This window comes from Coffea arabica, chromosome 2e (genome assembly GCF_036785885.1).
Source record: "Coffea arabica cultivar ET-39 chromosome 2e, Coffea Arabica ET-39 HiFi, whole genome shotgun sequence".
In the NCBI taxonomy this organism is placed as follows: Eukaryota; Viridiplantae; Streptophyta; class Magnoliopsida; order Gentianales; family Rubiaceae; genus Coffea; species Coffea arabica.
Window position 1 is genome coordinate 71999948 of NC_092313.1, and position 15008 is coordinate 72014955.

The window sequence follows — 15008 nt, forward strand, 5'->3', positions numbered from 1 at the left end:
CTTATATCATCATTATAAATTCTAATACACCTTTTTATCTTCTCAATTACCTTTTTATCTCACATACATCACATCACAAAAAGTGCTACAGTAAAAATATCTCAAATAACTTACCATCCAAACAAATTAAGAGTTTTTAGCCTTCTGTTCCCTCTGAATTTTGGATTATTCATTTTTAATAGGCTTAACAGTAGTCTGTCCTATGAACAATCACCAGTTGCCCCTTAAGTTTAAACCATCAATCATGAAATTACAAGTATCTCAAACTTTCAATCTGCCGCAATTTAGCTAAGTGAATCTGTCTTGGTGAAATTTGTCTGGCCTTTTATTATGGTATAATAAAAAGTAAGTAATAGACAGCCTTGTTCTACTGAAATGCCAAATTCAACGTTTTCATCCTAGCGGGCCAACTACTAATTTATCCTCGTACTCCTCGCATGGTAGAGAATCAAAAGAGATTTATAATCGGGTCACTATTTTATTATTTTTTTTGATAAATTGGGTTTCTATTCTGAAATGGGCATTTTGTCTATATGCTATAAAAACACAAGAGAGTTTATATAATAATCTTTCAAACTAAAGGCCATTGCCCCTCAAGTCACTGCCCTTAAAAACTCTTAAGATATTGTGTGTGTTTGGAGGTGATGTGATGTACTATTATTTGAAATAATTATTGTGATACTTTTTATGATATGATGTATGTGAAATGAAAAAATAATTAAAAATATAAAAAATAGATTAAAAAATATGTTTATGATACAAGTAAAATATTATTTGAGATAATTTAGCGATCCAAACACCTATTATAATTGATATTTTTCTGAGGCAAAATGCTATTACTTATTTGCGTTTTTTGTTTTATTGATCGACAATATTTATACCGGCCTATTCTATGTCCTACATAGAAAGGGGAATCTAATTGAATTGTATCAGTAGTTAGAGGAAAAATGGATTTGACAATGTCAAAGGGATACTCCGGTGCGTTCTTGAATTAACTGTAGTGAAATAGTTCATGCAGGCAAAATTAAACTAATCTTTTAATACAAAAACGTTCTGAAAGTGACAGATTAGTTCACATTTCCTTTTGACCACAATGGCAGAATTACCAGACAGAGGACAGTGTTTTGTTTGACCAATAAGCCTGGCTTTAAAGATAAGATGGATAACGATTAGACTGGCCTGCGAAAGTTCCTTGAATTAAATTACTGCTCTGCATTTTTGGATAATTCTTTAATTCCACAAGGCTATTTATCTGAAACAGCTGTCATTGTTGGCACCTCCCCTTGTCCATTTTCACCTCCAAAACTAGACTTTTAATACACCACACCAAATTAGTCCAACACCATTACAGCCATCCGCCCTCATCAGGTTAGCTTTCTCGAAGTTGAGTAACGTACACTTCTTCTCTTCTTTTTTTTTTTTTGTTGTTTTTGTTATCCATTTATAGGTACCTTTCTTAATCTTGATCAAGATTGCATTTTTTTTTTTTGGGGGGTTTCTGGTGGTGAAATGTTCAAAAATTGAGATTGCTTTCCTGTGGTGAAAAATCAATCTATGATATCTATAGTTTGCACAACCCTTTTGGGCATTTGTCTTCTCCAATCTTTCTCTGTTGTTTTTCTTTACCATTTCTATGTGATTTTTTGATCTAACCCCCAGATTCTAAGGCCTTCGATTTTTAGCTTCATCTGAATCTTGTCCCTGAAATTGTAGAAAAAGTTAGCATTTTTAGTTTAATCCACATTGTTTAAGAAAATAAAGGAGGCCCAAATAGAGAAAATGTCATCAGAAAGTGATCAGAGATATGCAGTGATGGATGAAAAGAAGAGGAAAAGAATGATTTCCAATAGGGAATCTGCGAGGAGGTCAAGGATGAGGAAGCAAAAGCAATTGCAGGATTTGACAGATGAAATGGGCAGATTGGAGGTGGCAAACAATGGCATTGACGGCAAGATTGATGGGATTACAGAGAAATATATGATTTGTGCAGCTGAGAATAATGTCTTGAGAGCTCGGCTAACGGAATTGACTGAGAGATTAAGATCATTGAATGATGTGATCAAGAATTTGGAAATGGTTGGGGATGCTACTCAATTGCCTGATCCTCTGCTGAAGCCTTGGCAGGTTTCTTGCTCAATGCAGCCTATCCCTGCTTCTTCAGGAATATTTCAGCTCTGAAATGATGGTGACCTTAATGGGCTTCCTCCCTTGCAGTAAATAGCCTTTTGGACATTCGTTTAGCGTAGTTTGTGTCTGGATTTCTGTTTATTGTATGCTCTGTCTGTATTAGTTTTAACTCAGCATGTAGCTGTTAAATGTTCTGTTGAGGTCATGGACTATTGCCTCCTCTTATTTATGTTAGTGTGGAATCTATCAGCCATTTACGCTTGACCAATGAGGCAAAGGGTACATCCCATTATGTTTGTGAAAGCAGATATCCTATGTTTTTAGTTACAATGTTTGATCTTCTCTTGGGAATTCAAAAGTTTGAAGGTTTAGTAAGACAGTGCTGGAGTAATAGAATAGTAGAATCATATGGTTTGGATTAGGTGCTCAAGTTCAAAGTTGATTTTATTTTAGATGAAACGGCAGAAAAAGAAGAAGAGGAAATCCATTCTCCCTAGGAACTCATTAACATATTGTGCCCACAAATGATTTATAGAAGTCTTATGCTACCCTTTCATCCATTAACAACTTTGGATTCTAGGGTATTACTTTTCTTTAATTATGACGGCATCTCATGAACAGCTACAGCTTAAGCTGATATTTGTTCAGGACTTTTAACACATACCCTGGTCCCTGGATGAAATGATTATGCTGGATACTCATTATTCTATGTGGTTGGAGCATCTATTTGTTCCTTAGGGAAGCTTGAAGTTGGTGGTCTTCAAGACATAATATCTATTTGCTGGATAATCATTAGTAGTACAAGTAATTCTGCAGCTGGTTGAGAATTTTAGTTGAAAATGACAAAAATTCTTCCACCTATTTGGTTGTTGACCTCTGGAAATATGAATAACATTAAGGTTAGGTATATCCAGTTGTAGGCAGATATAGATAGGTTTAAGGGGATAACACCAGAATCTTCCCATTTGCCTGTGATAACCAAGTCCAGCTTCCTGTAGTTTAGATTGTAACATCTACCTTCCTTGTTCAAAATGACTGTAATAACTCTCACCTAACACATGCTGTTGCTGCTCACACCAAAATTTCCCTTTTAACAGTCCCAAGAAAAGTGATTTAAATGACTTATCTTCAAAGACCATATTTAGTCAAATTTGGTGGTTTGGGCTGGGAGGAATGGAAAATAAAATGATATTTGAAGTTGAAAACATTACCAAGATGATGGTGATGATAATAAAAAAATTAAAAACATGTAACGAGAAAGAATCCTCCCAAACTATTGCAACATCTCTTTTATTACTTTTTTATGTGGACATATGTGCCCACATTGAATTAAGCATAACAGATTGCTTGCATTGCACCCATTGCAGTCGAGAGTTCTGTAGAAATGCATCCTGGAGCTATGCCGTCAAATTTGCATAATCTTCCCAAAAAGAAGAAAACAACTATCAGTATCTGCAAATAAATTAGGAACTTTGGCATCAGAAATTCCCCCATTTCTCTATGCAATTCTTCCAACTAGAAACAAATAAAACTCTTCACCATTCTCTGCAGAAACAAAGCATACCAATATGTACTTCAAGCTTGTTTCTATTCTCCAAGCTGCTCAACATGGCCAAAACCACACTACTAAAAGTAGTCTCACTTTGCCTGTTTTTTGCACTTCGGTGCAACTGCAACCTTTTTATTGGGTATCCATCCTCTTATGCCACCCCTATTTCAAAGCCCATTGACGAGCCAATTACTGATGATGCTATTGATGGCTCTAATCCAAGCTTTACAGCTACAAAAATGATGGCTGAAGGAATTCCTCAGGATGATAAAAGTTGGATTGCTATTGGATCCATGGTTTAAAGACTCGGCCGAGACCGAGATGATTCGACCGAGTCATCACCGGAACGGTATTTTTCGTTCCGATACCAAGGCCAGATAATTCTGAAATAATGGATCGTTGATAACTCGGCCGAGACATCTCCAAGACGGAAAAATTAGCCGAGTCATCCTGAGTCAACTCAAATTTTTATTATTTTTGTTTGTCTTATTTTTTTACAATTTTAGAATATTAAATGTTTTAAAAATTTGTATCTCGCCGAGACCGCAACTGATATGTCGAGACCGATATGGAACAATCCGGACTATGACCTTGACCGCGACCGCGACTTTGGATCAAGTAGCATTACTAGGAAACTGCTACAGAGCGATGATTGCCCAGCGTGCCCCGGCAACGGTTGTCCAGCAGTTCGCAAATGCAAAATATTTTGCTGCTGAGTGCTGATAATCAAAATTCAGGCAGAGCCCAGAATTTGAATAAAACATAATCAAGTCGCGTTTTGCTTATGATGATCAACTACGCACTTGCTACTGGCCATATATGCATGGAATCCACCATCCCATAATAAGACTGCTCCATATTTGGAGTTGATACAAGCAGCTTTTGAATAGCAGTATCACTATGCATTCTTTCCTATCGTTTCTATGAACTGTTTTATGCTTTTGTTGTTTTACTATATTGGAATCAATGGTTGCTGTGAATTTTCTATGACAATATGTTTTAGCCCGTTCTTCCAACCAAAAGTTCATGTTTGAGTTCAGAATTCGTGCATAAAATAGATGAAATTTTCATGTGACCAGATTGCGGCACATAACTTGAGAGAACATTTTGTTGATTTAAAAAATGACTGATTAATTTAAGCACTTCTTTTTTTTTGGACGACCTCCTATTTGATGATATTAATATTTGTACATGGTGATAGAGAGAGGGAGAGAGAGAGAGAGAGAGACCAAAAAAATAAAAAAAGAACGATCCAAAGGATTAATTTGCAACAGGAAAATGTTGATTGCCAATTCTGAAATTTCATCATCTAATACTGAAAAAGTAGGATATAGCTAGAGAAAGAAAACCATGACATCTACATATTAACATAGATAGACACGTACACAAGACGTTTTAGCACAATTACTTAAGAATTTCATCGTCACCATGGCAATTGATACAATGCAGCAGTCCCTCTTAATTAGCTCTCATTTCATTTACTCCTGCAGCAATGAGCTGGGCTGAGACTGATACAGTCAATAAGAGCAAAAAGGAGTACTGAAGTTGTTGACGTTTGGCTTGTCCAAATAGGAGAGTTATGAGATTTCTCGAATTCTTTGAATATTGCCACGAATAGCCAAGGTAGCCAGTTGTAATCCTCTGTGCTACTATTCAGTACCAAATTTAGTATTGATCTCACGTGAGGGTAGAAGAAATTTAAATAAACAGTACATGATAAGTTAAATAGATAGGACACTTGATATAAATATGAGGGCAAAAAACCTGAGCTGCCACTAAACTATTGGTCAGATCATGTTTTGGCCATCAAACTATTTTTTGTCAATAATTGGCCACTAAACAACTTAATCAGTAAATCCGTGACCATTTAGTCAATAATTGCTCTTAATCTATGAAATTAGCAGTACACGTGGCAAAGTACAGGGGTAATTTTGTCTAACAACTACGCGACTCTATTTCATAGATTAACTATTAATTTCATAAATTAAGAGTAATTATCAACTAAATGGTCATGAGTTTACTGATTAAGTTGTTTAGTAACCAATTACTGACGAAAAATAGTTTGATAGCCAAAGCATGATCCGACTAATAATTTAGTAACCGCTGAGATTTTTTACCCTAACTATGAAAGTGTCACGGAATTGTCACTAAAAAAGTAACACTGAAGATCCCACGTGTAAGCAAGGTAACACAAAATAGCCAAGGTAGCACCAAAGTACTCCACAGAGTATTAAAACTGAGAGCCATCACTAGGATGTTTTTGTCTTTGGTAAACTAGTAACCGATGATGATGGCATCCCTTCAAGGCAGCTGGGTGGTTTTCCCTGTGTTGAAAGTGGGAGGAAGTTAGGTTAATTTGTAGGAGTCGGATGGACCATATATAGGTGGTGAAATTGTTTTTAACATTTGATAGAATCCCAAGAAAGCTGATTTGTGTAGGCTGGATTACGCGACCAGTTATGGCGTTTATTAGGAGTTTTAAGAATTTTGGGGCTAGTTTGGTGCAACATGATTCAGAGGATTAGACTTCAATTTTCTCTTATTTTGGGGTGTTTTTGAAAATTGAAGCTAAAACACCCCTAATTTTCTCTTATGTGCTTAAAGGATTAGCTGTTTTCGAAGTGTTTTTGAAAAATTTTACTGTAGCAAAGTTTTTAGAGTATATTTTGGAATATTTAAGAGTAGAAGAGTTTTTAGAATATATTTTGAAATATTTTTTAAATATTAAAAAAAATTTAGACTGCTTTTTAGAATATCTTGTAGAGTACTTTTTAAAAACTTTTATAATATTTGAAAAACCAATTTTTGAAAAACTGATGAATCCAAACAAAGCCACAGGTAACCCGTAATTGGATGGAAAGAAAACAAAACCATCTCTTTGTTTTTTGTGAATTTTTTTTGCTTAGTAAAAGAAAGAGTGCTATTTATTAACGACATAAGTACACAAACAAACACATAAACCTAACAAACGTTGAATAGTGATAAATCTTATAAGAAATGATATGTAGATGGTGGCTTACATGTTAGGAAACAACAAACAAGACATACAAACAAACGTTAACATGAAACTTTTTCATGGTAGTGCAAGTTTCTGGGTAGAAACATGATCAGCAGTTAATTGGCTAGTCCAAGATGGTTCCTATTCACTAAGATGGGATAACCATCAAAATTGAGAGCAGTACTATCACGGTTGTTTTGACCATGTTCAAAGTTGAAAATAGGAGGAAAATGGGCTTTTAGAAGTTGGGTCAATCAACTTAACCTCGATTTACATCCCTTCTGATCACCTTTTTCTCTGTTTAATTATCTATTCACGTTTTTGTTATCTACACAATTAAACCTTGTGGATATATATATTTTTTTGAACACGCATCGACTTGATCTTGATGTATTTCTGATAACAATAAGGAGTCAATATGATCTTCAGAAATATTTGGTCATTAATTTGGATGCAATATTTTGGTGACACAAGATTGGTGACTGATGCGACGGCTGTGAGCACAATCCGAACTAAGTAGCAGAGGGCTGAGCGAACTGAGAGGGAACGAACTGGCAACAGCGAGGTGAGCGAACTGACCTGTAAAAAGGAGCAAGCTGCGAGGCTAGCTCCCCGTTGTGACTCCGATGGTCAAGTCAGTTGCGGCTACAAGTAGAGTAATAGTATTGATTACTGTAGTATTGATTACTGTAGATGGCGTACCTTGTCTTGCCTTGTGGTGCTATATTTATAGGGCTCTGCGTAATAGTTTCCTTATAGGATTATGAGTAGGGGTGCTGTCGAGTCGAGTTGAGCTCGAATAGTGCACTACTCGAGCTCGACTCGAGGCAAAATAACTAAGCTCGAGCTCGTCAAGCTTTTAAAATTCGAGCTCGAGCTCGAGCTCGACATCAATTTATGGAACTCGAGTTCAAACTCGAGCTCGAGTTTAATTAAATGTAATTAATTCAAATCAAACTCAATCGAGCTTATTCGAGCTCAATCAAGCCTAATCAAGCTCAAGTAATAAAAATTAATATTTTATATATAATTTTAAATAAAGGATATTATTGACATTTCACAATAATAAAAATTAAAATATATATTATAAAAAACTCGATAGAGCTCGTCGAGCTCTCGAGTATTATATTTCCAAGATCGAGCTCGACTTGATAGCTCTAACGAGCAGCTCGAGCTCGAGCTCGAGCTGGGTCAACCGAGCTCGAGCTCGAGCTGCTGACCAAGTAGCTCGCGAGCTCGAGCCGAGCTACTTGGTTCAGCGCCAGCCCTAATTATGAGCCCTACTAGAGATGGAATCCTCTTAGGGCTCCGTCTGCCGTTTCCGAAAGGTTCGGGAGTCTCGGCCCACTAAGCCCATCCAGTGGAGAGGCAGTGGTTTTGCTCGAACTAGCCTTTGCAAAGGCCCGAGCTAACTTGCGCGAACTGACGTGGCGCCTGTCCGAACTGACACGTGGCATTGGCGAATTGGCTCCTCCACAGTGACAATTATGAAAGGATCATGCGTTTAATCAAATGGCAAAGCTTAATCAAGCTAGTTTCACTATTTGAGCATAACCAAAGTTGAAGTTGATAATGTAGTCAAGTATGTGAGCATTGAGATTATAATGAAGGAAATATTGTCCCGTTTAATTGGAGAGCAGAGCATTCTAATCCTTTTGAAGTTTACTTTTACTCAATAAAAAAATTCACAAAAAATTGTTGTAGCTTAATGGACAGATAAGAGTACTGAATTCTTTAAAACCTTGAAAGTTTTTGTTTTTCAAAGAAAAAACCTTGAAAAATGCTCGAAAGAATGATAACTTGGCATCATCTTTTTTTTGACTCGAAAAGGATCAACTTAGTGTGTTTTCTACTGTTTTTCACCATGTGCCTTTCTCTTGTGGAAGAGAAAGTACATATTCGCTGACAAACTATATCCATCTCAGTTAGTTTTGTTTGCTAAACAACTTTAGAAATTATAAGCATTGATACATGAAATGTCATACTGTCACAAATTAAAGCATTATACCCTTTTATTAGTAGCATTAAATTAAATGCTTGTCCCAGAAATTGTTCATGTTGATCTCAGATGCATGATTTTTATATCCTAAATTAACTTGAAGAAGCTGCAGAGCAAAGCTACTTAGGTGACAACTCTGACAAGACAACACAAGCAAACAAAACAAAGATGGTACAAAAAAACACCTGTACCTGCTTGATCGTGCAAGCTTATTAGAATCGAAGGATTACTGATATACATGCCTGACAATTATTCGAAGCATGATTGCTTGAGTACAAGTACAAGAAGCATTTAAGCTGTGCCTCAACATGAAGGGGAAGCGTCACAGGGGCATTGGCACAGGCAAAATATATATACACAAGGATAAATTTTCACCTTTGCTGTGTCTGTTAGAGAAGATAATCACAAGCCAGTACGTATTGGAGAAATATTTGTTGTAGCAGATTTGTTGAGGTTGTTTGGGTAGTCCAGGTGGGCGAGTCTCATTTTTCTTGATGGCTCATGCGGGTTTTCAGCAATTTGCAGTGCAGTTGAATTGCGCTGCACAGAATCACCATCAGCACTAGTTGACCGATTTGTAGGAGATCATTCCTCACCAGGGTTGGATTCAACTGCAAATGCTATGAGGATTGGGATTATAACGAAGGGTTGTATTGGCCATAGTGGAAGTTGAAATATGGAACAAAGTTTTGAATAATGTGACATCTACTACGTTGGTTAGATGGGATTTATATAGACTCAGAAAAGTGTTTTTTTGGCATCCTGATGAAGAACTAGCACGTTTAATGCCATAATCTCAGGTCGTATTAGATGCATTACTCTGAAAAGATGGCAACAAATAGGCTGGTTCTTTTCTCACACAAGTTGTGTGTGTTGGAGCAACATAATTCAAATACCAGCTTGTTCACAAGGTCATCCTAACTCAATTGAGGCACTAACAAGTTTTTTTTAAAAAAAATGTCATCATCATCATCCTCTACTTCTCTTTTCCCTTTTTATTTCTTTTTTCCTTACTTCTTTTTTTTCTGATTAAGCTGTCGCGCCCCATTAAATTTAAATTTTATTTTTTTAAAAAAATGGGGCGCGACAACATTCATTATTATCCTTTGTTAGATGACACAACACACCTCTATCCGTGCCTTAAAACTTTGGTATAGCTAAGAGATTGAAATGAGTAGGTGGATGGGCTTTTACTGCTTGTTTACTCCACTATCTGTATGGGATTCTGCTGCCAGTGTTTCTAATAATTCAACCTCTCAATTGTCCTCTTTAGTTATTTAAGATTTTGGTTGCTTTCAGTTGGGAGAATAATGTTGGTACTAATTAGGATGAAATAAGATAATGATGGCATATTTTGCAATTTATATAGTCCTATATATGTAATAGAAGTAGCAGCCTACCTTTTCTTATGGACACCTCTTTTAAGAGATTAGTAAAATATGCATAGGAATGTGGAAGTGGAGTGCGGGTAGATATATTTTCTGATAAGAAAATTCTTCTGAAACATGAAAAGGGTTTTGTTTCTATTATTAGTAATACAAAGGACTTATTAGAACTGCAAACTTTCATAAAGCCTTTAAAAATTACTAACGGAAGATTAAGATAATTCAAGGAGAAAATAAAGCAATCCATAATCAGCTTGACGATATATCTAGAGAACACTACTTGAAATATTACATTCGGCCGAATTGATCAATCTAATTTTCAATTCCTTCTGGGCTCATACTTGATTTTCAAAGCTATAAGGGCCGTAGGTGCAAAAACAATAAAAAGTGAGAACATAATTAGATGGTGGTTTTCCCCAACGTTGAATGAATTTAAGGAGGAATTTGACTTCCTACACGTCTTTCTTAGTGAAATTCAAAGGGAAGAACCATTTTTGTATATAATTCATTTTCATAAATTTGGACACAAAAAAGTACTTCTTAAAAACTTTCTAGATTTTAATTTCATGTAGTAAAAATAAATTGAAATTATTATATAGTTAAAATTGTATGCACAGGTCAGAATACTAGTTAGGAAAGTATAGTGCTTCATATGAAAGGCCAAAAGTCAAATGAGGAGAAAAAAAAAAAGAAAAAAAGAATAAAGATTAACTTTTAGGAGAGTGTTAATTTTCGTCCCGTATAATTTGGGTTGATCTAAATTTAGTTTCTCATGTTTTAAATAATTTTAGCCCTTCAAGTATTGGATAGTTCTCAATCCTCTCTCACTCCCACGCATAGAACCATAGGCCTTTTTGAAAGTTGGGAAATAAGAGGATTTGGACTTTTAGGACTTGAATTAAGAGGGGGATTTATTGACTTACCATGACTGCCCTGTAGGTAAGATTTGGAAGAAGACTCATAATTTTGTGTATAAAAAGAGGATGGATGTATAAAAGACTTTATTACATACATATATCTGCTATCTGTGTTACACATATCCATGTATAATTTAATTAAGAGGGGCAAATTATTTCAAATAATATTTCGCTTACATCATAAACACCTTTTTCAATCTACCTTTTTTTATATTTTCAAACAATTTTTTATGTCACATACATTACATCACAAAAAAATGCCAAAGTAATTATTCCAAATAATATTTCAAATAATACTCTATCCAAACACACTTCTTGATAAGTTCATCAATATTACTAAAACTCGTATTTCATCTACAAATGCTTTTGTCATCAATTTGCTCGCAACGTTTAATCATTGTGATAGGTAACAATTATGACGAAAATTTTAAGTAGATTACTAGATTTTGAAAAATGGAAAAACTGCATTATTTTTTTCGCAACGAAACTTCTGTCTCACTCTCCGTTCTATTTTTCATTATATTACTATTTCTCATTTATAAATTTCATATTTTAGTTCTTTTTCATTTCCTTAAGATCTAATAAGTATTAATTGAGTAATACACAAAACTTATCAAACTCAAAAAATCAAAATGCATAAAAAATTAGATTTTTTTAATGAATTTTCTGCTATATTTTTTAATTTCTATTATATATTACATTTTTAAAACTGTGTATTTATTTTTTTTACTTAGTTAATAGTTATTGAATGTTAAGGAAACAAAAAAGAAGTAAAATATGATGTTTATGAAAGATAAAATAGTAATATAATAAAAAATAAGATAAAGAGTGACACAAAGAGTGAGATAGAAGAATAGTTGCGCATTTTTTGTTGTGACTTTTGTGCATGATCAAAAAACGACATAGTTTACTGGAGTGGGTTTGACTTTTCACAGGGTACTATCCCAGTGCATGCCTGCATGGTGGGCTGGGGGTTTTGGAGCTAGGAGAAGGAGGGCTATAGCCATTTGGTCACAAGCCCACATTCTGAGCTTAACCGCTTGCAATTTTGATTTTTTCATGTTTATCTTACGTGTCGAATTAATTCCTAATATTTTCTCTAAATTAAATATATCTGCGAACCTAATTTATGTTCTTATTTGTCGATCAAATCTGACAGAAAAATTAACAAAAAAAAAAAAACCTTCTTTAATACTTTGCATTAGAAGAACCTTGAAAATTGAGGAAAACAATCAAAAAAGAACCGAGTTTAGACTTGTTCATGCAATATATATAAAACACATATTGCAAGTCACATAGAACATCCAATAATTAAAGCAAACCACAATTATTTAGATAACCAGACAGCATATATACAAACTCAGCCACATCATTAGAAGATATATTGGATGGTTGAATGCATTCAACCTATCAGCAATTACAAGCTTGGCAGGGACACATACATAAGCAGTATATATAAAGACATGGACAAATCTTAAATTTGTTGATGTCTGCTAGAGGGTTGAAAGTTTTACTTATGGCAATAACATTACTAGCGGACTCGTTCGGGTTTGGATGACTTAGGTGGGAGACTCTGATTTTTTCTGGAGATGCATTCCCAGTTTCTGCCATCTGCACAGGCACAGCAGCACCTAAGTTGGACCAAATAGCAAAAATCAGGATAAGGGATGCTAAGGTTAGGAGGGATGATTTGGCCATGGTGAAAGTGAAGGTAGAAGGAAGTTGAGTTTTAGGGGTTGGATTGAGAGGAATTTATATTGGATTTCATGTGTGTGTTTCCATGGAAAATTAATAGCAGATCTGATTCGACTTAATTTATGATGTCAAATCTTCGGCAATTGTTTGACGTTTTTCTGTATACAGCCAAAAACTTTTCTTGTTAGGTGCAATTAATAGATGGTTTCTTACCATACTTAATTTATGGTGTCAAATCTTTGGCAATTGTTTGACGTTTTTCTGTATACAGCCAAAAACTTTTTTTGTTAGGGTTCTTACCATACTGAAGTAGTGCATTATCTTTTGAGCAAATTATCTGGATAGCCATCAAACTTTTGGAATCATCGAGTTTTGACTATTAAACTATTAAAAGTCAGGTTTTGGCCATTGAACTATCTAAGGTTTAGAGCCAAAAATTAGATTTTCAGTCATTCCGTTAGATTTCATCATTAAACATGACAGATCAGAGTGCTCTCACAATTCACGAGACAAAAAGAAAAGAGCAAATTATCCGGATGACCACTAAACTTTTGCGATCGTCGAGTTTTGGTCACTGAACTATTAAAAGTCTGGTTTTAGTCACTGAAATGTCTAAAGTTAAGATTCAAGATCATTCCGTTAGATTTAGTCGTTAAGTATACCAGTTCGTTGCCTCCCAGAAAGAAAAAAGAATTGTACTAGGCTATGAACGCAGCATTCCTGTACTCATGAATCGAACCCTTTACTCCTGCCATCATCCAATTCACCACCAACAGAAATTCTAGTAATAGCCCGAATTCCTATCCTGTCCATCATGCACCTCAGATCAAACAAATGTCTCTCTCGGTATCTCATTTCCCACCCCTCTCTAGATGTGTACAAATCTGATTGATTATTTGATTATAGAGGAATGTGGATAAAATTTTACTGCAAAAGGCCAGTTTTTGGAAGCTCAAGAAAGGGGAAGAAAGAGAGAGAGGCAGTTGAAAGAAGAAGATGAAAGTGATAGTCGTTATATTGGTATTTATATGCTCTCACTCTCAGTCGTCTACCGTGTAATAGCAGGGTTGAGGTGTTCTTGTACCCAATTGGGTGTTTGGAGTTAACTTACGAACAAAGAAGGTACGGAAGTAATTAAATATGGGATCTGGGAATTCTGATTTTGAGTGCTCGAGGGATATATATCCCATTCTGTTTTTCTTACACTTTCTGTCGCTGGGGCTGGGCTCATGGGACAATAAGGCACCCCACTACCAATCTGTATTTTTCTTATCATTCCAGGAATAAGAGTGGGCGGAAATAAGGGATACGGAGGCAGCTTTTGGCCAACACTGGTTGCTGATGCAGGCAATTGGCTTGTTGGTTGTGCGGAAAGTGGAGTAGCTGCTGACACAGCAAATCCACTAGAAGGAGCTGAAGCAGAATGAAATTGTTGGGGCGGCAATGATGGTTGCACTAGAGGGACTAGTTTGTCTCGGTATTCTTGATCTGGCAGTTTTATAAGAAGAAGAGGAAAATTTTGATGCCATTGGATTTGAGGAGCAGGGATAATTAGAAAGAGTAGATTGAGAAGGCAGTAAATTCGGCATTTTTATGCTTTGAAAATTGCGCAGACACTCAGATCTAGCATACTTAACGACTAAATCTAACGGAATGGTCTCGAGTCTTAACTTTAGACATTTCAGTGACCAAAACCAGACTTTTAATAGTTCAGTGACCAAAACTCGACGATCGCAAAAGTTTAATGGCCATCCGAATAATTTGCTCAAAAGAAAATGGTATAGTTAACGATTAAATTTGATGGAATGACCTGAAACCTAAATTTTATACAGTTCAGTGGCCAAAACCAAATTTTTAATAGTTCAATGGTCAAAACTTAGTGATTCTAAAAGTTCAGTGACCATCCAGATAATTTGCTCTTATCTTTTTTGACAAAAAAGAAAAAAAAAGTAGTACATTATCCCCAGCAATATTTGTCAGTCGTATCAATCTAGTGCGTGTCCTTTTGTTTGTTTATGACAATTAAGAAGAAGGTAAAGAAAGATGAAAATGGAGGGAAATAGTTTAAAGAGTATTAAAGGGAAAAGAAATTATGCTATCCTCTCAATAAATTTCCTTCCCTTTCCTTGTTGTCTCCTCTTTTAGAGAAAAGTTTCTCTTGCATTTATAAGCCTTAAATTTTTGCTTAATTTGGTGCAATTTTCGTTGTCTTTTGCTTAATTTGGTGCAATTGTCATTGTTTTTTAACATCACTGGAAGAACTGAAACAATAATGAGTAATGTTTTTTTAAAACAACAATATAGTTTGTCGACCCAATGTTCAAGGCATGACTCGTAA

At 35.3% G+C, this 15008-nt stretch overlaps 1 protein-coding gene across 1 annotated transcript; it reads left to right on the forward strand.

Annotated features, from left to right (window-relative positions):
• Window positions 1–1779: 1779 nt before the first annotated feature.
• On the forward strand, window positions 1780–2178 carry LOC113732960 (bZIP transcription factor 53-like). Its single transcript, XM_072077874.1, has one exon. The coding sequence runs from the start codon at window positions 1780–1782 to the stop codon at window positions 2176–2178; it is 399 nt and encodes a 132-aa protein (XP_071933975.1).
• The last annotated feature ends 12830 nt before the right edge of the window (window positions 2179–15008 follow it).

Bases quoted from the DNA above. Each gene is read 5' to 3' on its own strand.
- LOC113732960 (XM_072077874.1), top strand. From the start codon at position 1,780: ATGTCATCAGAAAGTGATCAGAGATATGCAGTGATGGATGAAAAGAAG.